Source organism: Vespa mandarinia, chromosome 2 (assembly GCF_050613455.1).
Source record: "Vespa mandarinia isolate Hongniang chromosome 2, ASM5061345v1, whole genome shotgun sequence".
NCBI classification, from domain to species: Eukaryota; Metazoa; Arthropoda; class Insecta; order Hymenoptera; family Vespidae; genus Vespa; species Vespa mandarinia.
The window spans coordinates 18,697,688-18,718,550 of NC_140811.1; the positions used below are offsets into that span (position 1 = coordinate 18,697,688).

The 20,863-nt window shown below is 26.6% G+C and overlaps 7 protein-coding genes across 21 annotated transcripts; 4 read left to right on the forward strand and 3 right to left on the reverse strand.

Annotated features, from left to right (window-relative positions):
- Positions 1–192: 192 nt before the first annotated feature.
- Positions 193–3,188, reverse strand: LOC118451435 (ADP-ribosylation factor-like protein 2). 5 transcript variants are annotated; one of them, XM_085664553.1, is made up of 9 exons: positions 2,876–3,188; positions 2,712–2,799; positions 2,176–2,246; positions 1,790–1,923; positions 1,545–1,660; positions 1,190–1,366; positions 925–1,108; positions 811–844; positions 193–725 (listed from the first exon to the last, which is right to left on the reverse strand). In XM_085664553.1, the coding sequence occupies exons 4-9, from the start codon at positions 1,895–1,897 to the stop codon at positions 427–429; spliced, it is 918 nt and encodes a 305-aa protein (XP_085520679.1). In that variant the 5' UTR covers positions 1,898–1,923; positions 2,176–2,246; positions 2,712–2,799; positions 2,876–3,188; the 3' UTR covers positions 193–426. The 5 variants fall into 5 exon arrangements, with proteins under 5 accessions (XP_085520679.1, XP_035743885.2, XP_035743891.2 ...); XM_035887992.2 differs by having other exon boundaries at positions 2,712–3,188; XM_035887998.2 differs by lacking the exons at positions 2,712–2,799; positions 2,876–3,188 and adding an exon at positions 2,622–2,640.
- LOC118444803 (somatostatin receptor type 2) lies at positions 2,992–5,128 on the forward strand. The gene is made up of 7 exons (XM_035873487.1): positions 2,992–3,067; positions 3,398–3,473; positions 3,569–3,653; positions 3,729–4,138; positions 4,241–4,466; positions 4,534–4,736; positions 4,834–5,128. The coding sequence occupies exons 1-7, from the start codon at positions 2,992–2,994 to the stop codon at positions 5,126–5,128; spliced, it is 1,371 nt and encodes a 456-aa protein (XP_035729380.1).
- A 36-nt stretch (positions 5,129–5,164) lies between these two features.
- Positions 5,165–16,723, reverse strand: TyrRS (Tyrosyl-tRNA synthetase). Of its 3 annotated transcripts, XM_035887906.2 has the most exons (10): positions 16,635–16,723; positions 16,458–16,512; positions 16,224–16,347; positions 7,045–7,437; positions 6,705–6,967; positions 6,397–6,612; positions 6,115–6,309; positions 5,762–6,026; positions 5,533–5,674; positions 5,165–5,443 (listed from the first exon to the last, which is right to left on the reverse strand). In XM_035887906.2, the coding sequence occupies exons 1-10, from the start codon at positions 16,638–16,640 to the stop codon at positions 5,330–5,332; spliced, it is 1,773 nt and encodes a 590-aa protein (XP_035743799.1). In that variant the 5' UTR covers positions 16,641–16,723; the 3' UTR covers positions 5,165–5,329. The 3 variants fall into 3 exon arrangements, with proteins under 3 accessions (XP_035743799.1, XP_035743790.2, XP_035743818.1); XM_035887897.2 differs by lacking the exon at positions 16,458–16,512 and having other exon boundaries at positions 16,635–16,704; XM_035887925.2 differs by lacking the exons at positions 16,224–16,347; positions 16,458–16,512; positions 16,635–16,723 and adding an exon at positions 7,830–8,164.
- LOC118451426 (uncharacterized) lies at positions 8,594–12,019 on the forward strand. Of its 3 annotated transcripts, none has more exons than XM_085664730.1 (5): positions 8,594–8,874; positions 9,976–10,242; positions 10,455–10,841; positions 11,176–11,437; positions 11,510–12,019. In XM_085664730.1, exons 2-5 carry the CDS (start codon positions 9,979–9,981, stop codon positions 11,935–11,937), a joined length of 1,341 nt encoding a protein of 446 aa, XP_085520856.1. In that variant the 5' UTR covers positions 8,594–8,874; positions 9,976–9,978; the 3' UTR covers positions 11,938–12,019. The 3 variants fall into 3 exon arrangements, with proteins under 3 accessions (XP_085520856.1, XP_085520855.1, XP_035743845.1); XM_085664729.1 differs by adding an exon at positions 9,185–9,511 and having other exon boundaries at positions 11,176–12,018; XM_035887952.2 differs by having other exon boundaries at positions 11,176–12,018.
- On the forward strand, positions 13,006–16,193 carry LOC146873252 (cilia- and flagella-associated protein 100). The gene is made up of 7 exons (XM_085664559.1): positions 13,006–13,160; positions 13,234–13,456; positions 13,697–13,954; positions 14,065–14,431; positions 14,544–14,773; positions 15,233–15,556; positions 15,742–16,193. Exons 1-7 carry the CDS (start codon positions 13,012–13,014, stop codon positions 16,027–16,029), a joined length of 1,839 nt encoding a protein of 612 aa, XP_085520685.1. The 5' UTR covers positions 13,006–13,011; the 3' UTR covers positions 16,030–16,193.
- A 424-nt stretch (positions 16,724–17,147) lies between the features above and the next one.
- On the forward strand, positions 17,148–19,447 carry LOC118451460 (vesicle transport protein SFT2B). 4 transcript variants are annotated; one of them, XM_035888051.2, is made up of 7 exons: positions 17,148–17,189; positions 17,500–17,700; positions 17,818–18,103; positions 18,257–18,274; positions 18,390–18,559; positions 18,705–18,822; positions 18,891–19,447. In XM_035888051.2, exons 3-7 carry the CDS (start codon positions 18,035–18,037, stop codon positions 19,017–19,019), a joined length of 504 nt encoding a protein of 167 aa, XP_035743944.1. In that variant the 5' UTR covers positions 17,148–17,189; positions 17,500–17,700; positions 17,818–18,034; the 3' UTR covers positions 19,020–19,447. The 4 variants fall into 4 exon arrangements, with proteins under 4 accessions (XP_035743944.1, XP_035743928.1, XP_035743954.1 ...); XM_035888035.2 differs by having other exon boundaries at positions 17,500–18,103; XM_035888043.2 differs by lacking the exon at positions 17,148–17,189 and adding an exon at positions 17,264–17,413 and having other exon boundaries at positions 17,500–18,103.
- Positions 19,448–19,601: 154 nt separating this feature from the next.
- On the reverse strand, positions 19,602–20,292 carry LOC118445136 (uncharacterized). Of its 4 annotated transcripts, none has more exons than XM_085664558.1 (3): positions 20,150–20,292; positions 19,936–20,021; positions 19,602–19,848 (listed from the first exon to the last, which is right to left on the reverse strand). In XM_085664558.1, exon 3 carries the CDS (start codon positions 19,839–19,841, stop codon positions 19,602–19,604), a length of 240 nt encoding a protein of 79 aa, XP_085520684.1. In that variant the 5' UTR covers positions 19,842–19,848; positions 19,936–20,021; positions 20,150–20,292. The 4 variants fall into 4 exon arrangements, with proteins under 4 accessions (XP_085520684.1, XP_085520682.1, XP_085520681.1 ...); XM_085664556.1 differs by having other exon boundaries at positions 19,602–19,865; XM_085664555.1 differs by having other exon boundaries at positions 19,602–19,865; positions 20,154–20,265.
- Between the last annotated feature and the right edge of the window lie 571 nt (positions 20,293–20,863).

A 20,863-nucleotide genomic window follows, 5' to 3' on the forward strand; every position in this document is an offset into this window, starting at 1 on the left:
GAAAAAAAAAGTGTTCGATTGTTTACCATTATACGAATTGTGATAGAACATGTGTTAACCATATAAATCTATTATTATAACAATTCTATGAAAATAACTTTACCAAACGCAAATAAATATATTTTATAAGATAGCATCATCACACACATACATACTGTGATTTTTTAATAATTGAGTGTACTTATATTCAATACACTTTGTCGTACCTTTATAAAATTTGTATAACTTTGTAATATTCAATAAAAATGTAAAATGAACAAAGTTCTTTTTTTTTGCTACAATATATTAAATTTTTTTTTTCCTTTTTTTAAATATAAAAATTACCTTCTATATGGCATGATTTAATTAATACTTCTATCTCGTTATTTCATCTACTTGTACACATTGGCCCCACAAAAATATATAATGAACATAATTTTTATATCATTATTGAAGTACTTGTCCAGGAATATTTATTATTGATATTGTATTATGTAATGTAGAACATGCTGGTGCTGTGTTTGGACGGTGACATCTGTTATTTTTTTCATCGTTACGATAAAAATCAAAACTTGGTAAATCTATTATAGTAATAGTTTGAGTACTTTTTTGTGCTACGGGGGTTATGACATTAGAACTATCATGCAAAGATAGATCTTCATTTATATTAAATGTACTTTCAGGTGAAAGTGGTGCAGTCTTATTTGACATGAAGAATTTCTTAAATGATCGTCCATTAATAATACCTGCCAAAATGTTTATCATATAAATTCATATTATAATAAAAATTTAATATTGTAATGTAATGTAATTCAAAGATATAGTCCTTACCATTAACTAAATGATTTTCTGTATTATTTCCTTCCTAACAATAGGAAAAACAGATATTAATAATGATGGAATAAAAAAATTATTACATTTGTAAAGAAATATTATTAGATTTACCTTTTTAGATAAAAGTTCTGCTATTGGTTTAAAAGGATTAGAGTGTACTGATAATCTAGGTGGTGAATATTTGCAATCCTTTGTTATTCTTTGATTTCTTAATTCTTCATTCATAATGTTTTGAGATTGTTTAACTCTATTATTTAATACAATATAATTTCTCAATATTGTATCTAGTAACCATCTGAGCAAAAATGAATATATGTTAAGTACAAAAAATTATTTCAATTTGATAAAAAACATTTATGAAAAAAATTATCATTACTTGTATCCATTCGTAATGCCTAAAGTATTATTTTTCACATGTTCTTTTTCAGAGAAACAGGAACAAGTTTCAACTCTCGTAGGACATCGTGTAGTATTTACAACATGTTCAACATCTAAATTGTCTACAACATCTAATTCATCAATTGCTCCATTTAAATCTTGTTTGTTGGCAAGCCTACATGTGTATACATATAAAATAAAAATAATATTTATTAAAAATAAATAATAATTGACATATTGATAGTATTTTGCTAGACTATTGCCAAAAATAAAATTTGATGATGATTATAAACATGTGCATACATTGAACTCAACATATGCAGAAATAACATATAATGAGTTATTTTTCTTACAATAATAACGGCTTTCCTGAAATACTTTCATGAGCAACTAATTCACCAAATACAACTTTATTTTCTGCCAGACGAGAAATATCACTAGCATCCACCACATATATAAGACCATGTATCTAAAATACAAATGTATAATATGTATGCTTTTTCTTTGTAATAGAGATAACTTAAAAATATATATATATATTTTTTTTTTATATACTAAGTATATATATATATACTAAAGTAACTTAATTTGAACTCACATCATTATAATATTTTGGCCATAATGATCTAATTTGTATGCTACCACCAAGATCATATATTTTTATAGCATACGATTTATATTTTAAGCATACAATTCGGAATCCCATTGTTGGTAGTACATGCTTATCAGGGTCTAAAAGTTGAATAAACTTTGTAATATATATAATATACAATACTTTATTTATATAACAAAAATAAAGATTTTTTTTTTTTTTTTCATTTTTTTTCTCTATTTTTATTTACTATATACCTCATGAATTTTTGTGCAAATATATATATATATATATATATATATATATATATATATATATAAATAAAAACTTTTAATGTAACAAAAAAAACTCTGTATAGTAACAAGGAACATATGCTCTTTTTTTTTACATACCACCACGTATATGATTTAAAATTAAAGTCTTTCCTGCATTGTCTAGACCAACAATAAGAAGAGTTATATTTCTGAAATAAAAAGGATATTTTGTTTTTTTTTTAAAGAAATTTTTTTTTCTATTCACATCAAATTATTGTTGATATTGTTGAAAGTTAAAATGCTTTACTTTTCTGAATGATGTTTCTTTCGTAATCTTTTTATCATACTTCGTAGACAATTACCCATTATAATGAATTATAATTAAGTTAAATCTTAAATTATATTTTATATTATTAATTTAATTTTTCAATTTATCGTATAATACTGTGTGATATTTATATTTTACATTAAACATATTAATACATATGTAATTCATATTTGATTATAATTTTATTTTAAATACTTTTTATGAAATTATTTTGAACATAGAATTCCCAAATGTTATAATGTAAAATACTATTCACCGAAAGAAAATTCAATTTGATTCAATTATTGTTTGACATAAGTTTTGACTAAGTTAGCATAAACAAACATATAGCAAAACATGAACTTACTAACTGAGAGAAGAAGTAGAACCTGCTATGAAAGGCGGTATACCGGAATTTATTTCATTTGAATATTACATGCATAAATAGTAAGGTGCTAAAAACGAAATTTTGAAAGAAAAAAAAATGTATATACATACATAATTATCTGATATAAAATAAATAAATGTTACCAAATTCACATGATTTAAGTATATTGCTATGTTTTATTATCTAATCGAAAATTTATAGGGATCAAATGTATGTATAAATTTTTGACAACAAACAGCCACATTTGATTACGCTGGAGATGCATAAAGATGGCGTAACCTTAGCATGCGTTCGATATATCCAGCAATATGGCGCTCGATTTGAAAACTGGCTACGTAAAAAAAAAAAAAATTGTATTTCATAAATTTCACTAATTCTTAATCTTCTCATCGCACGGATGCTTTTCTTAATCACATTTCTATATCAAGCATCGAGTTCATTCAACGAAAAAGATATTTATTTTATCTTCCTAATTATAGAACTAACAATGTTAATTTTGTAATTAAGCATGCCAAATTTGAAAATTCAAATGATACCCTCAGTTGATACGAAAAATTCACGATTAAATTAAAGTCGTGATATATATATATACTTAATGAGTGATAATATATTAATTGACTACTTATAATTTATTACTCTATTCATAAGAGTAATATAAACAAAAGAAACCGTTAATGCTAATGGTACCATCTGTTACTTTCAGATTAGATTTTACTCACTGTTAATATTCAACCTTATAACGTAGGTTTCAGTCTTCAAGTTAAATTGATATATATATATATAATATTCTCTTCTATTATTAATAATATTAATATAAAAATGCTTTTATATGACAGTTTAAATTTTACCATTTTGCTCTTGGATATACAATGGAGTCAACACTTAGGAGAACAATTTGGACCAACAAATACCAACATCGAGGTACATTCGTGTGTTCAAGTTATATATTAATCTATCTGTTATTGTGAGATGACATAAAGGATTATGGATTCATAGTGGGAAGGGGTAAACACTACGAAGCATCATTTTCCATCAAAAATTTGGATAGTAAAACCAACTTGGGAAGCAACTCTTAAAATTCTCAGCATTTTACCCATCATTCTTGTGGGTATACTGGCTAATGGTGGATTGATCTACATAATAAGCCGTGCTAAATCTTTGCACACTACTACAAATCTTCTCATCGTTAACATGGCAATTGCAGATATATGTATCTGCATTTTATGTCCTTGGATGTTTCTCTGTATCGATTTATATCAAAATTATATACTTGGATCCATTGGTTGTAGATTAGATGGATTTATAGTGCACGCTTTGACATTAGTTGCTGTATTTAATTTGAGTGTAGTTAGTTATGATCGTTTATCTGCTATTGTATTAAATTGTTCTAGTAGATTAACAAAAAGGTTATTATTTTTAATTATATATACATATATACATATATATATATATATATATATATATATATACATACATATATATACATATATATATATTGTTATATATAGATCTACACATTTGCTGCTTTATGCTATATGGATTATGGGTATAATAGTTGCAACACCATTATGTATCTTTCGAAGCTATTACGAAAGGCAATGGAGTGATTATTTGGAAACATATTGTACCGAGGATACTGTAGTGTTATATCCATATTGGCATGTTTTTGCAGGTTTAAGCGTATGGGCACCATTAACTATAATGGCAATATGTTATTCTGCTATTCTCATTAAGGTACTTTTTCTATTACGTTTCTAACTTTACTATAAGTATGACTATATTTTTTGTTTTAATTTTAAAGCTAGACAGATTTGAATCGCAAGCTTTGAGAAGTAAATATCCAATCACAGTACGTTACAAAGGAAAAGTGGCTCGTGTTCTAGGTATTATTGTCTTGGCATTTATCTTTTGTCGTGTACCATTCACAATATTAATCATTCAAAGAGCACGTCTTTTACAACAACCTTCTAAACCGGGACAAGCAGAATCTATGTATTTTCTCTGGTAAGTAGATTATATATAAATTTTAATTATATATCTGGATGATAATAATAAAGAGTAATAATATAATAAAATAAAAAATCAATAAATCCTTTTATAGGTATATAAGCAGATATCTTGTTCTTGTTAATGCTGCAATAAATCCTCTATTATATGGCTGCAGTAGTAGTTCTTTAAAAAAAGAATTAGCACTATGTCCTGCAACGTCTTGGCTTATTTATAAACGGAAAAAGAAAATACAAGAATCACGTAGTAATGAACAATTTAATTCAGAACAATTTAATTGTCTGAAACCTCGATCGCCTTGTATTCGATTAAATTATCATCAAAGAAGTAGAATACCAAATATTTCCTCAAGAATTTCTCCAATAAATTTGGATTTAAGTCCAAATTAAGATACTCTTATCATTATCTTATGTTAATAATAGATCATTAGTCGATTGATCGTTAAGCATTCATATTATTTTTCATTTATAATATGATAATTCATCTATTAAAATGTTTAATAAAATAATTAAAAATAGGCAGTTCATATGGTATCCATAATTCCATTTCTAAATCAATAAAATGCATAAGTGGAACAAGTGTAAAATGCATTATTTAATCGGTACGTTCCTAAGAGAGTCAGCAATCGTTTTTCCACCATCCGACGTAAGCAACAAATTTCCGTTCCAAGATGCTTCTCCACTATCATTTACTATAAGATCAATCTATCAAAAATAAATATTTCATAAATATCTCATATTTCCGTATATTTATAATTTTATCTTTTTAATGAAGTTAAAAAGTTAAAAAATACCTGCAACTTTTCCCAAACTTTTTTCTTTGGATTTAAAACTTCATCCGGCGTTCCACTTTCATAGCCTTCTACGAAAATTCTATCACCAGGATTACTATTTTCTGGTGGTCTCAAAGGTTCAACTTGCCTTGTTGGTTCGTCTCTGTATAGATCATTAATAATGATAAGAGAGAGAAAAAAAATGTAAAAGAATTCTTCCAAAAAATATAAAATATGAAAGTAATCTTACACGGATGCGCAAAGAACCATTCCATGTGATTGTATACCCCTAAGATTAGCCGCTTTAAGATTTGCAAGTACGAGTACCAATCTGTCTTGCATTTCCTCTATAGGAACATAATTTACAAGCCCACTAACTATAGTTCTAGGACCATTATTTTCACCTAAATCTATTTTCTCTACGTATAATGAATCCGCATCGGGATGTTTTTTCACATCAACGATCTTTCCAACTCTAATATCCAATCTCGATGGTACTATTTCATCGACCACTTCTATATATACAAATAATTACAAAATTTATCAAATTGAAACATATTTAAAAGTCAATAAGATCTCCTTTAATTGATATAACTAACTTACTTTGTTTTTGTGGTGGAGGATATGCTTTACTGGCAAGAGATTTTAATTTAGAATTTCCATCAAATTCTTTTCTAATTGGATCTAAGAGTTTATTTATATATACTTCGGCTGCACTTTTAAGATCCCCAGGATGTATTTCTTCCTTTGCAAATGCAGTCTCTAATTCCTCATACGTAGAGAAAGATATATCTCCACCTATAAACGTTTGATAATTTTAATCCTATAATATGTTTGTTAAAAGATAAAATAACGTTTTAACAAACGTTTAGATATTGTACATACCAAACTCTTCGCTTCTTGGTACATTATAAGATTCTCCTTTTTTTAATAAAGAAAATATTACATGCTTAGAGAAGGAAAGTATTCCATTATCATTGATATTACCAGGTTCGCAAAATGCTTTTTTTAATTTTTTTTTAACCGTAGAAACTCCATCTAGGAGATCAATTTTTGAGTCTTCCTCGGAGGAAGACATTTTAGCACCAGCTAATCCAGGTACTGAAAATAAATTTCAAGATATACTTTCTTGCAAATATTAAGAGTTTACTTATATTTATAAATAGATGATATGTAATTCATTAAATACTGACTCATAGGATTCATTAAATGAATACGTTTTTCGTATCCAAGCATTGGCAAATATTTTTCAGAAAAAGTAAAAATCTTTCTTTGATCTATTCCACCGAATTGTGCATCGACATGAAGATACTCCTCGTCGAGTGCTTGTAATCCTGGATACAGTAAACCAGAAAGTAATGGATTTGCAATTTGTTTAACAACTTCTGCACCTGCCTTTTTAGCATCGTGTTCGGTTATGATAGAACTTAATCGGTACATATCCAATGTATATTCCCTTAAAAAATATTTTTATAAAAATATCCTTACAAAATGAAATCTCATACATATTTTGTATCATTTTTTGACACTAACTTTGATAATTGATAATCCGTTCCCTTAATAAATTTAAGTTTCTCCAAAGGTACGTCAATAGATTTAAGCATAGCTTTGATAATAACTTCATAATATTCAGTTCTTAATGCTAAAAGTTCCCAAGGTGCTTTCATATTGTCCAAATATGCATGTAAATCGGCAAATAAAATTGTAACTTCAGCTCCGGCATTTAAAAAATCAGCTATCTTTAACATTGGGGTAAAATATCCGATATGAGGTTTACCAGTCGTAGCAGTACCCCAATATATTTTTACATCGCGCTGTTTCAAAATACTTTTTAATTTTTCATCGCCAAGCCATTCACCTAAATTTCTCGTAATGAGATTATATTTTTCGTTCCAGGTTAGTTCATCCATTTTGATTTTATTTTGCCTAGAACAAAGAGCACGTAAACAATTTCTTTGATAAATTGATAAATTTTAACTATATTTTTATCAAATATCTATAGATTTTATAAGTAAAAATGTGAAATTATTGCATCATCTAATTATTATCCTTATAATATTATTCATCATAGATATTTTTACATTATATATAATTTTTATAAATGAATTAATAAAAATCAAGATATATTAAAGATATATTGAAAAAGAAAACCACGTGTAACAAGGAATAGCACGTGTAGTTATCTTCTTGTCAAATATATTAGATCTAAACCTATAATTAAAGTTACAATATTAAGAATAGAGATCGAATAAAAAGATATTCGTAATTTTTACAAATTGATCAATATTGATCCAATTTATAAATCTTTACATTGTTACCTGTCAGAATGATATTAACTTCCCATAAGATGTAACCGAAGAAACCAACAGAACAGATGTGTGCAAAGTTGTGGAACAGATTGCGCATTATCCCCACTCTTTTTCATTCTCCTAGTCTTACACTTCCTATACGACGAGCTACTGTTCAGCGTTTGTCGTTGCGATTGCAATTGTCATAACCAAAAGATATCACTATGTTTCGTCTCGAATGAAAGATTTCTACGTAATTTCTACTTACGAATGAAGAAAAAAAATTAAAAATATTTATTAAAGAATAAAGATACTCGCAAGTTGAAGGGGAGGGAATAAAAATAATTTTACGAATGAAAAATTTGCACTTTACGAAAAAGATGAATATGAATTCAAAGTCATCTGGCGGCAAATTATGTAAACATACGTAATCATAATTTGAATGCGCGTTTGAACAAAAAAAAATTAAAAAAATAAAAAAAAAAGAAAGAAAAGAAAAAGAAATAAAACAATTAGTTTATTAAAATTACCGATCGATAAGTAGACTTTTCTATACAATTCTTTTTTTGTTTTTATCTGCAGACGATAATACAGTATTCTAATGAATTTTAAATGTATAAATCGGTGTTGCGAAAAAGAGGAATCGTTTGAATAGACAAAGAAAAAATATTGACAGGATACGAGGATTTCGAGATAAATCAAAGAACGATTCGTTTAAAAGCGAGTGTCCTAGATTCATAGACTATATCGTAATATCTCCACCTTCCTTCGACACTTGACGGTACCGAAAGGAAAGGAAGCCGCCGATGTTTCCCATTTGGTTTGCTTTAGAAGAAGACATCGTAGCGCGTATCCACACAGCCACTTTCATTGTTCTTTTATCTGCCTTAGCTTCAAGAAGTCATATAAGTTGATTCTAACTATCACTGACTCTATTTTTTTTTTACCGACTGTTACTAGTACATCTCGGATTTAATATTTGCATTACCAAAGGAGAACAAGAGAAAGAAGAAGAAGAAGAAACACTTTTATTGCTGATTTTTAAGGAGAAAGTTAATCTGGAAAATTCGATAGAGTAAGTATATTATTTTGTTCTGTACATATATAAATGTATATATCCGTATAAGTAAAATTTGATTTACAAAAAAAAAAAAAAAAAAAAAAGTGTTGTCAATTTTTGAAAATATCATAATAATTATGTTTTATATTTTAACATGGGATAACGATAAATGTTAAGAATGAAATCAAATAATTTTTAATTGAAAAATTTGTTTAATTTCGTTAATTTCGTCATACAATTATCGAATCGCAATAATATCGATAACAATTAACAATGAGACTTTAGTAAGACTGTCGTAAGATCTTTCAAGTTTTCGTATTCTTAGGAAACAGATAAGTAAGTACTTACATATTCATGAATGGGGTGTACAGGTTATCTCTCTGTACCGATCGAATGTAATCTTGATTTCTAAATGGCGCCAATACGAAGTATCGACCGAGAATAACCGAGGAATGCCGAACGTATTTAAATTAAAATCACGTGATCGATTTCGATTATTTTCAAGTAATACCGAAGACCGAAGAAAATGATTGTAAGAAAATTCGTGGACGTTCCAAACGAAAAGACAAAAGTCTCTCGAAATCGTTTCCTAGTTTCACCGACTCTCGCTGAAATAAACGGAAGGAAGACGTATTCATGCTCTGTTTAAGAAGTACGAGTTCACCGAGTTTCTACACAGGATATACAATATATATATATATATATATATATATATATATATATATATATATGTATGGGTATATATATATATATATATATATTTGTCGAGATATTTGAGAAGAACTTGAAAATATTTTTTTGTCCCTGTATGATTAAACATTTTATCTTTCTCATAAATTTTCTCTCTTGTCAATTCAAAATTTTATCATTTTTATAAATTTTCTTTCATGCATGTCTCTTCTAATTAATTCATTAGATTATACCATTAAAAAAAAAAAAAAAAAAAAAAAAAAAAAGTATCATAAATATTTATTTATTTAATTTATTTTGGCTTGAAAATTTTTTTATAATATTTAATTGATTTATTGATGTTTATCTCAGAAAAAAAAAAAAGAAATCTTTTTATTTCTTGAATTAAAAACAGAAAATGTTATCTTTTTTAAATTAATTCATCAGGTTATGCCATCGTACAAAATCAAATCCTGGACATTGTCGTTGATGTTAATCTTCATTACGTTCGATTGGACGAGTTCAGAGGGTAGTACAACAATTGGAAATAGAGATGGTTGCGGTGAAAGATTGGAACGTGCTTTGGATGCACTTCAAAGAGATTCGAATAGAAGAAGGAATAGATTAGAAGAGGGAGAGGGTCGAGAACCAAATTATCAAGAAGAATTACGTTCGGCGCCATTAGCAATGACAATTTCACGAATCGTAGTTAAGGTATATTATTTTCAACATTTTTGAATATTAATAATAATTAATGTGAAAATTATAATTAATATAAGAAAATAATAATAAATTATTAATATACATATATATACATAATTATTATATAATATATATATAATAAATACATATAATAAATATAATAATAATAATAATGATGATGATGATGATGATGATGATGATAATAATAAACAGTTATGCGTTAGTTTCCACAGAGTGGAAGAAGTCGAGGAAGTTCATGGGCAAGAGTTGAAAAATGTTTTTTCGAACCTTCGAGTAATTCATTAAAAACCAGAGTAACATTCAATGATTTATCAGTATCAGGAACAGTATCATTGTTGATGAGAGAAGAACGACGATCTCATATACCTTTGGAATCATGTAGAATGACTCTACGATTGAGACAAGCTGGTATAGATATTTTCACTGGTACAATTGCCAGAGCTCGTGGACAAATGCGTATACGTACGGAATCGAGTTTTTTAGAGCCAAGATTTGCTTCGCTCTACGCCTATGGATGTCATCCAAATCGTCATGATAAACAGCTTAAAAGACAGGACAAATGGCCACCTTATTATCCTCCTCGTGACGAAGTAATTAAGTACAATAAATAAATCATAATAATAGTAGTAATTAAATAAATAATAGTCTTAATTGAAATTAAATGTACTATGGTACAGGATGGACCAGAAGTTTCTAAATGATTTTTAAAATCAATTAATTAATTTCTAATTTCTTGTCTTTTTTTCAGATTTTAGAACTAACAACTTCACTTAAATAAGTCCCATGAAAAAGAGTAATTGATTTTCAAAATGATTCTAAATATTTTTGGCCCATCTTGTCTGTACATATATATATATATATATATCATACATACATATATCAATTATTAATATAATTTTTTTTTTGGTTATATTTATTTTGTAGCTTTCTGTATTATCAGCTGAACCACGTCGTTTATTCACCGTCTCCGAGGATGTAGATCTATCAATAGCAAATGAAAGTCGAGTTGCGCGTACTTCAGGTGGACAAATAAGAAACTTGAGTAACTGGAGAAATAATCTTTGGATCACTAAATCAGGTGTACGTCGAAGAAGAGGAATTACAAAACGTAATACGAACGATATAACAACGATTGCAACTAAAAAAGATAATAAAGATCATACTGAGGATCGTCAAGGATCCAATGGTACATCAACGGAGATCGAAATAACACCGGGTGATTTTGTAACTGCATTGGTCAATAGTAAAAAACTTTCAGAGACCAAAGAATCGATGAATGAATCAACGACAACAACCACGACCATTGATCTTCTCGATCATTCTGTTAATTTATTAAAAAACGAAACTATCGACGATTGCCACGAAGAAAAATCAAATTTCAAAAGGGAATACACGTTTAATGAACCACCAAGAGTAGAATCTAGGGAAACTCTTTTATTGGATGAAAATATTTATGATGCTTTTATGGTTGGTCTTAATGACGACGAGGACAACGTTGACAATAACGACGACGATAATGGTAATAATCGAAGTTGGCAATCAAAGGAATATATTGCCAGAGAAATGGAAGATATTTTTCTTCGTGGTGCCAGTAGAACATTGACCAGTTATATTGAACGACAATTACATCCTGCTATCAAGGAAGCTCTTATGATTTCTATGGGATATACCATTAGTTATGGATAGATCGTAGATATGTAGATAGATATTAACTACATCGAATCGGTGTAATTACAATTAGTTATTTATTAGCAATAAATATATTATTGTTTGTCTCTTCGAAGCTCTGATATTTTTTTCTTTTTTTTTTTTACCTACAACATAGAATAAGTATTTTAAAAGAAGTATCATAATTATTAATTAACAAATGAGTATCTTACAATTATTATTCTTTTTTTTTTCTTTTATTTTTGTTTTTATTTTATGGAATAGTACACGAATTCTGAACATTTCCTTTATATTAATGTAATTGTTATATAAGTACATGACTTATTTTCGCTAGAACAAAAAATTAATTTGAAAGAAAAATATAATTAAAAAAAAAAAATAAATAAATAAATAAATAATACGAATATATTATATTCGCACGTAACATTTTATAAGCACTACCCTGTATAGTAAATAAACATAACGTGCGCATGCGAACGAGCTTTACTTATTTCAACCATAACTATCGCAACGAAAAGCGCATGTCAAACAAATTCTATCTCTATCTCTATCTAGATCTATCAATCTAATAAAGATTATATTAGAATGATGACACTCATTATTTCTTTCACATAAATATGTTTGAGATGAATCATAATAATAATAGTAGAAAAGTGTTACGACTAGTTACGGTCATCAACGATCTATTCTTTAGGTTCACAACGTAATTAAGAAACACCATCAACTGTGTACTATACCGTTAAGACAGGAAAATAGAATTCATTGTTATAGAACGAGGACAAAAGTTTTGACAAAGAGAAATAGGAAGTACAATCTTTCCAGGTATGCATTTGTATAAATTATTATAATGATTAAGAAAATTAAATTAAAAAAAAAAAAAAAAAAAAGAAAAAGATATTATATCAAGTTGTGATCGATACAATCTTGATTTTTGGAATAAATGCATTTTTGTGATAAAAAAAATTTTACAAATTTAAAAAAAAAAAGAAGAAAGAGAAAATATATAAAACTTAATCGTTACAATATCGATTTCTAGATATACAAATTTTTATAACAATTTTAAGATAATTATAACGAGAAATTACATCAAATATGAGTAATACAACATCAACGAAAGAAAATTTGTCGAGATTACGAAAAATCGAAGAAATCTTTTGTTCGTCTAATCAAATTCGAAGAAGAAAATTGATTAAACGAAGTGCTCGTGCGAGCATCGATTCTCATCATCGTAAGTTGATCAGGTAAAAAAAAAAAAAACAAATTAATTCAGAAAATCGAAGGTTTAATTTTTTTTCTTCTTTTTTTTATGTTTAGGACACGTTATTATTTCACCAGTGGCCATGAACACTTAGGAAAAGCTAGAAACGTCAATACTGAACAATCACCATTTGAATTTCCCTCATGCTCTTATATGTTCGCGTATTTTCAATTTTGGAAAGCTCAAAAGCTCAAAGCTATTAAAGCCCGACGTATATCAAGTTATAAAAAACATGATAGTATTCCGCAACCACGTAATGACATTCTTAGAAGATTGCGAGTGAGTTATCAATAATATTATTTATATAGAATAACGTTTGGAATAATTTTTATTTGTCGATTTAATTATTATTATTATTATTATTATTATTATTATTATTATTATTATTATATAGTATTATATTATATATATATATATATTTATTTTATATTATTATATATTCTAATTTAAAATATATTACTATATATTATTATATAAAATATATATTAAAATATATGTATATATATATATAAAACATAGGTGGACGTGGCGGCAGAAGAAAAAGAAAAAAAGAAACACAAAGAATTGAAAGAAGCATTTGCCATAACCGACGTAAATCCGGAATATTTCACAGAAACAGTTGGTGGTTTGGTAAAAGAAAAATTTTCCCTTCAGCAATATGTCGAGGATCTTCGACAGATTTTAAGAAACAGATTACTTGCTGGCGAACAACGTGATCTTTGTATTCACATTGAACAACAATTCGACGAAGAACGAAGGAAATTAAACAAGATCAAAGTAAAAAAATTTAATTTAAAAAAAGAAAAAAATAACAATAATATAATTTTAATTGTAAGATCAATTAATTCGTTTAATCTATGTTCTTTTTTTTTCTTTCTTTTTTTAAGCGTCAATATCGTACATACGTTAATATCTTCGAAGGTTTCTTATCGAAGGATCATGAAGATAGTATGGTTATTTTGGGAGAATCCGAAAAGGAATTGAAATTGACTTCGGCAATAAATGAAAAAAGAGCTTTGTTGGCTAAAGAATGCAGTAAAATTAGACTGGATTTGTATTATTGGGAGGAAAATTGGAGATTGGTAAAGACGTGTCAAAGATTTTTATTTCAAATTTCACCGATTTCATGGAGAAACAAGTACGATTGGATTTATCGTTCACAATCGGGAGAAAGTATATTTTTTGGGACTACTGCTGACATTTTTAGTCGTTACAAGATGGCCACAGAAGCTGCATCACTTGACTATTTAATAAGTACTTACATTTTCGACTAATATTTATCTAGTACTTGTTTTTTCTTTCTTTTTTTTATTTCGTTAATATTAAAAAAAAAAAAAAAATATATATATATTTTTTTTTTCGATAGATATATTCGAAGAAGATTTAATAGAAGCAGGCCCCACTGATCTTTACTTCGACGATCCGTCCGATCTGCTATACGTATTTGAAACAATAGAGACACAAAATTTAAACTCCTTGATACATTTGGAATCATTAGAAGCATCTTTAGTTAAGATGCTAATAACAATGACAGAAGCTGAAAATCGAATAGAACATGAATTCGATGAAATTACTGATAGTATTGAAGAATTGGAAGTAGGTATATAATAAAAAAAAAAAAAAAAAAAAAAAAATGGAACTTAATGGAGGCAATCTTCCATTTATCTTTTTTCCAATTTTTCTTTTCACATATACTTAATCTATGCAAATAATATGTTTATGTGCAATGTTTATATTTATACCAATTCTATCAGAATTATATTCTTCATTTGTAGATTATACTAATCATAAAAAATATATTTATATATATATATAGTATAAATATATATAGTATTTTTTCAATAGATACATTATCAATATATTATCAAATATATATATATAGGAAAGAATATAATGAGACTATCATAAAATATGTGAAAAGAAAATGATGAAATAATAAAATGGCGATTTCTCCCATCAATTGCTACGATTGTTCCTAATCACACATGCGTTTCATTCATTGAGATAACATCAACTAATAAATTGCAATCCTTTCTTTAATATCTTTTAATCTAGGATTTGATTTATAAAGCAGAGGAAAGAGCAACGAATTTGCATAAATACGCAAATTACCTTTTGCAAGGTGTATTTCGTGATTTAGTGTGTTCCGAAGATATTCTTTGTATATATGTTTTTATTCAAGATGCATATGAAACTTGCATAGTACCAAATGATGCTAAATTCAATAGTTTCACTATGATAAAAATAATTGAAAAGACTCATGAGAAACTCAATTTAGAATTGGATACTTTACCTTATGAAATAGTTAAAAAATATGAAAAAGAAGGTTTCAAACAAGAACTCAAAGCTCTCAAAGAAGCTGAAGATGCTGCCAGAAAGGTTATACAATTTTCTTTTTTATAATTATTATGTAAAGAATATTATAATATTCTTTACCTATTAATATATCTACTGTATATTAATGAATAAGCTAACAAAAATTAATTTAATATATGTTATACTTTCTCTCTTTTCGTCGATTGATTCAAATTAACCTAATCATCTTGTCTTCTCTTTTGTTCTAGTTCAATCTAATGCTTCAATTATTAGATTCACTAACCCGTATCATGAAGAGACCGACAATAAGTAAACGAAAATTAAAATGGCGCTCAAAACCGATTTATGAGAAAACAGAAAAGGTAGCTTCTTATGCTGAGCCAACGGAAGAAGAAATGCAATATTTAACTTTCTTTACACGTTATTGTAAACACGAAGACTTCACGGAATATCGTTCTAAATTTCCTGATGATTTTGATCTAACATTTAAGGCCAAAAATCGAGAAACTTCGGAAAGTTCAGAAATTATAAATTAAAATTATAAAATAATATTGATGAAAATTCCACGGATATAAAGTGTATGTATATGTGTTTTTCTAATCACTTAACTAATATGAGATTATTTAAATCATCTAAACTGAAAAAATTTTTGACATTTTTTGTTTCACATATGAAGTATCTATTCTTACGAAATTTCGTTACTTCTTCGTAAATATATTATGAGACTTACATCGATGTACTTAATTTCTTTTTCGCCGATAAATCACGATGATATCGTAGATGAAAATCCTCTATCGTTGTAAAACCTATTACTCGATGTCCACTTCCACTATTTTGTCGAGTTAGCAAGCGTCCTAAAAAAGTAGATAGAACTACGTTCGTATCTATGTTTACTAATAAATATTACGATGATTTCATTTTGCCTCAAATTACAAATATAAAGAAAATAAATTCTTCGAATTACCTCTGATAATATCTTTTTTACAAAATTTTATTAATGGCAAGTAGGATTGTATAACCTAAAAAAAAATTTCATGGCAGAAATTTATCTATTTCGATTTAATATTACACCATCCTTCATGATTATTATATCCTGCTGTTTGATATTTTAATTAAAAAGATAATATTGTAAAACACTAACCTTCATATTTCTTATACAAAATATTTTTTATACTAGAACTACATTCACCTACACTGACGATGATGCATGACAGCATGCTTTACGAACAGCTGATGAGTAAAATATACCAGTATCATTGATTAATTCATGAGTTCTTTCAGAAAAAAAAATCAAAACTTATATAATACTTATAATATAACGCTTATAATATAACACTTATAATATAACTTATATAATAATCTTATAATAAATATATTAAACAGTAATTAAACGAAAGTAACACTGATTATCCAGGTCCAACCAATCTTAGAAGTTTAGGTTAGAAAAGAAAATTTAATTTATATTAATACACGCACACAAAATTTGGGTGATTGATCATTGTCGACGTTTACTCAATGAAATCCTACAGAAGACTGACTGATTACATCACTCTACATTACTATGAAAGTCGTTCGTCTCTGGTTTGTTTACGATATAAACGAAATCGAACTCGAAAGATACACATGACTTTGAAAGATTACATTTTAGTCGATCGTCGTATTTCGAAGAGAAAACATCGTAGTTCTGTTATTCCGTGTTCGTTCATTTAATTAATAATCTTTTTCGATTGTTTAATATTTATTTAAACAATTTCTAAGATATTTTTAATACTTTTAATATTTTAATATATAGCTTATTATTAATAGTAATTAATAATTAATTAAGATCCGTATAATTGTTTAAACAATAATGAATTTTTTTTTTTAAACATTATTAAACAAATTTTTAAAAAACATTTAAACAAATTAAATTAATTCACTGTGAATATAATCTAATTTTTTAATAAGATATTTCATTAGATTGAATGTTTGTATCGTATTATGTCAATCATTGTTACATTTTCTAGGTTAATGTCCGGCCTTTAACTTTCAATGATCACCACTTGGCGTCGCTATTTTACCATCACAGCTGTGAACATGTTTCTAATCATATGATATTATCTTATCGACGTATCCCTTGATAAAATATATATGCATATATTTACCCGTTGATAGTAAAGAGGGCGTCTGCAGAATTTGTCAATGTTAACAAATTTGAGCTGGAAGTGGTAGGAAGTTCGAAGATTCTTGGAATTTCATTAAATACTACTACATACGTATTTACGTCGTTCCTTATGTTTTATATTTAGTACTAAATAAATTAATCATTTGTTTCTTTTCTTCAGTCAAATTCATTCCAACGAGTAACATAAGTTGACAATTATTTTATTAGATAGTTTTCTCATATGCATGAAATGTGACATACCAATAGTAATTACATTATTCAAACGTGAATGGTTTTTCTAAATCAAAGAAATAATTATAATATTGCTCATAGAAAGATTTCTTTTTTAATGTCTAAATTGAAACATAGATAAATCATTTAATATATTATAATTAATCATGGATAAGTTAAGGAGAGCTTTGAGCGGTAAAGAAGAATGTGATGAAGAAAGTGGTATCATTACACAGGTAATAATATTAGCTTTTTGTTTCATTAATGAATATTAGCTCTAAGAATATACTTCCTATTTTATATGGATATAAATATATATATATATACATCATTATTTCTATAATAATAAAATATTTATCATATTATTTGCTTACAATTTATAATGGAAGGCTGATGTTAATTTTGTGGTAAGTCTGTCTTTTCAAAAGAATGATTATCATTTATGTGTGACTTGCAAATTTATTTTATTATTTTTATAAGCATAGGATGTAAAAAAAAAAATTAATAATTTCACTTTTATAGGTTATGGATCAAACAACACTAAGTTGGTCAACTCGCATAAAAGGTTTTGCAATTTGTTTTGTCATAGGCATTCTTTGCTCCTTCCTTGGATCATTCGCCTTATTTTTAAGAAAAGGACTCACAGTATTTGCAATATTTTATACATTAGGGAATATCATTTCACTAGCAAGGTAGAGAGTATTGTATATAAAATTAGAAATACATATATTTTTTATTTTCATATATTTCTATCCTAACAGTTTGTGTTGTGATAAAATATTGCTAGGTCTTCTTATATTTAGATTGTTCTACTTTAATAGATAATTTCTCTTGCAGTACTTGCTTTTTGATGGGTCCAGTAAATCAAATAAAAAAGATGTTTGCTGCAACAAGAATTATTGCAACTATTTTAGTATTCGTATCGATTGGTATAACATTATTTGCAGCTTTACATGTAAGTAAAACATGTGACATATTTGATCATTGGAACAATTATATGATTAAATTGTCTTTATGTTTTAGTTACACAATCCTGGTTTGGCTCTTATATTTATCATTATTCAATCTATAGCAATGACTTGGTATTCCTTATCATATATACCATACGCACGAGATGCTGTAAAGAAAACTGTTGAATCTTGTATCATGTAAACATATATTGCTTAAAAAAGGAAAAAAAAAAAAAAAAAAGAAAAAAAAATCAAATAGCATTGTATCAATCATATATATAAAAATCTGGAATTTCTGTACATATTCTTTGAATGTCTCATCATATTTGATATATTTTTAAAAATCAAAATATTGTTATATAAGGTATTATAGATATATTAATGAAGTGCGCACACATTTATTTATATAGCTTAATACATGTTTACATATATATATATATATATATATATATATATATATATATTTGTGATTCGCGATTATAAGATAATAACGTTTGATATATTTAAAAATATTTTTCTATTCTTATAATGTAAATTATATTCACACACACACACACACACACAACACACATCAATCGTATAACCTTAATATAATAAAATTTTTTTATAGAATTATTCTCGTATATATGAATATATAATTTTTAGAAATATATTAGAAAATTGTGTGAGAGATTTAAAGAATAAATTTATCTATTCTTTATGTAGATTAAATATTAGATTCATTTAAGTTGCTATATTAGTTTAATAGTATGATGTAAAAAGAAAAAGAAAAAGAAAAAAAAAATTAATTAAAATTGAAACGACGTTTTCCATCAAATCGAAAACCATAAGCGGCACTGTTAGGTGCATCAACTAAAGCAGGATTTCTGTAAAGATGAAAAGTTCCATGTAGATGTGCTGGTCTCGCAGCATTTTGTTCTTCAGCTTCTTTTCCCTTTAAATAAAATGCTTCAAATTGACCGCCAGGTAATAAGATATTTTTCAAAGATTTATCGTCTGGATCATAGGCAAGTGCTTGGATCATCAGACAACTGAAAAACCAAATGATCTATCAGGTTTGTATTGAAATAATACTATAACAATTAAAGATTGAAATGAATATGAAAAAAAATACGAACTATCAACTTCATAACTTCAGATTCTTTATTAGATTCTTCTCAAAAATATTGTAGAAAATATATTTATATGTATTCTTGTTAATTTCCTGCAATGATAATTATTATTTTATTAGCATTATTATCATAATTATTTTTTCTCAGTTACATGAATGTCAACGTAATTTTATATATTAATTATTTATAGATTGTTAATGTCTTTTTACAAAATACTTACGTACGTTTTATATTTGTAACGATGAGTTTACGATCGAACTGCCATAGTAAAAGTGAAAGTCGTGTCCTCGATTATTGTATCCGGATAACAATGCCGGAACATGTTTCTATGGGTCTGTATATTTTAACATCAATTTTCTTTAATATTTCTCTTTCATAATTATTTTTATATATATGTATATATATATAAAATATATAATATATATATATATATATATATATATATATTATTTTTATATATATATATATTTGGTTTTATATACAAATTTTTTCTCTCATTATTTTAATAAATATTTCAATATAAATGTAATTTTGCAATATAAATAAAAATTTCAAACAAAATTAAAATTGTTTGGACATCAATGAAATAGTATTTTTACTCTCTTATTTTATATTACAATAATGATAATTATAATGATAAAGTTGAAAATATAAAAAACATGATTTATATATTGACTATATTTTGGAAAACATCATAGTTACAAAACATTGGTGTTTTAAAACTAGATCGATGCTTAAGCAAATACAAACAGAAAACGGATACAATAAGTCTTAATGAATTTTTTTAAGCAAGTTATATTATTTTCAACGATTGAGGAAAGTTCAAATTACATATAAATTACTAATATTAACAACTTTGTTGTTTATTGAAATTAATTTTCTAAATACTTATGTGAAATAGACACAATTTACACGATCTTATCATTATTTCAGA

Coding starts and splice junctions, on each gene's coding strand:
- LOC118451460 (XM_035888035.2), top strand. CDS start 18,035: ATGGATAAGTTAAGGAGAGCTTTGAGCGGTAAAGAAGAATGTGATGAA. Junction 18,560..18,704: donor AATATCATTTCACTAGCAAG/GTAGAGAGTATT, acceptor TTTCTCTTGCAG/TACTTGCTTTTTGATGGGTC. Junction 18,823..18,890: donor CATTATTTGCAGCTTTACAT/GTAAGTAAAACA, acceptor TTTATGTTTTAG/TTACACAATCCTGGTTTGGC.
- LOC118451426 (XM_085664729.1), top strand. CDS start 9,979: ATGCCATCGTACAAAATCAAATCCTGGACATTGTCGTTGATGTTAATC. Junction 10,243..10,454: donor TTTCACGAATCGTAGTTAAG/GTATATTATTTT, acceptor GTTATGCGTTAG/TTTCCACAGAGTGGAAGAAG. Junction 10,842..11,175: donor ATTATCCTCCTCGTGACGAA/GTAATTAAGTAC, acceptor TTTATTTTGTAG/CTTTCTGTATTATCAGCTGA.
- LOC146873252 (XM_085664559.1), top strand. CDS start 13,012: ATGAGTAATACAACATCAACGAAAGAAAATTTGTCGAGATTACGAAAA. Junction 14,432..14,543: donor ATCACTTGACTATTTAATAA/GTACTTACATTT, acceptor TTTTTTCGATAG/ATATATTCGAAGAAGATTTA. Junction 15,557..15,741: donor CTGAAGATGCTGCCAGAAAG/GTTATACAATTT, acceptor CTTTTGTTCTAG/TTCAATCTAATGCTTCAATT.
- TyrRS (XM_035887906.2), bottom strand. Junction 16,348..16,457: donor TAAAAAAGATATTATCAGAG/GTAATTCGAAGA, acceptor CTACTTTTTTAG/GACGCTTGCTAACTCGACAA. Junction 5,444..5,532: donor AAGTTTGGGAAAAGTTGCAG/GTATTTTTTAAC, acceptor TATTTTTGATAG/ATTGATCTTATAGTAAATGA.
- LOC118451435 (XM_035887984.2), bottom strand. CDS start 2,403: ATGGGTAATTGTCTACGAAGTATGATAAAAAGATTACGAAAGAAACAT. Junction 1,924..2,175: donor TTTAAATCATATACGTGGTG/GTATGTAAAAAA, acceptor TTCAACTTTTAG/ACCCTGATAAGCATGTACTA. Junction 845..924: donor CAGAACTTTTATCTAAAAAG/GTAAATCTAATA, acceptor TCCTATTGTTAG/GAAGGAAATAATACAGAAAA.
- LOC118444803 (XM_035873487.1), top strand. CDS start 2,992: ATGCATAAAGATGGCGTAACCTTAGCATGCGTTCGATATATCCAGCAA. Junction 3,474..3,568: donor TTAATATTCAACCTTATAAC/GTAGGTTTCAGT, acceptor TTTATATGACAG/TTTAAATTTTACCATTTTGC. Junction 3,654..3,728: donor CAACAAATACCAACATCGAG/GTACATTCGTGT, acceptor ATGGATTCATAG/TGGGAAGGGGTAAACACTAC.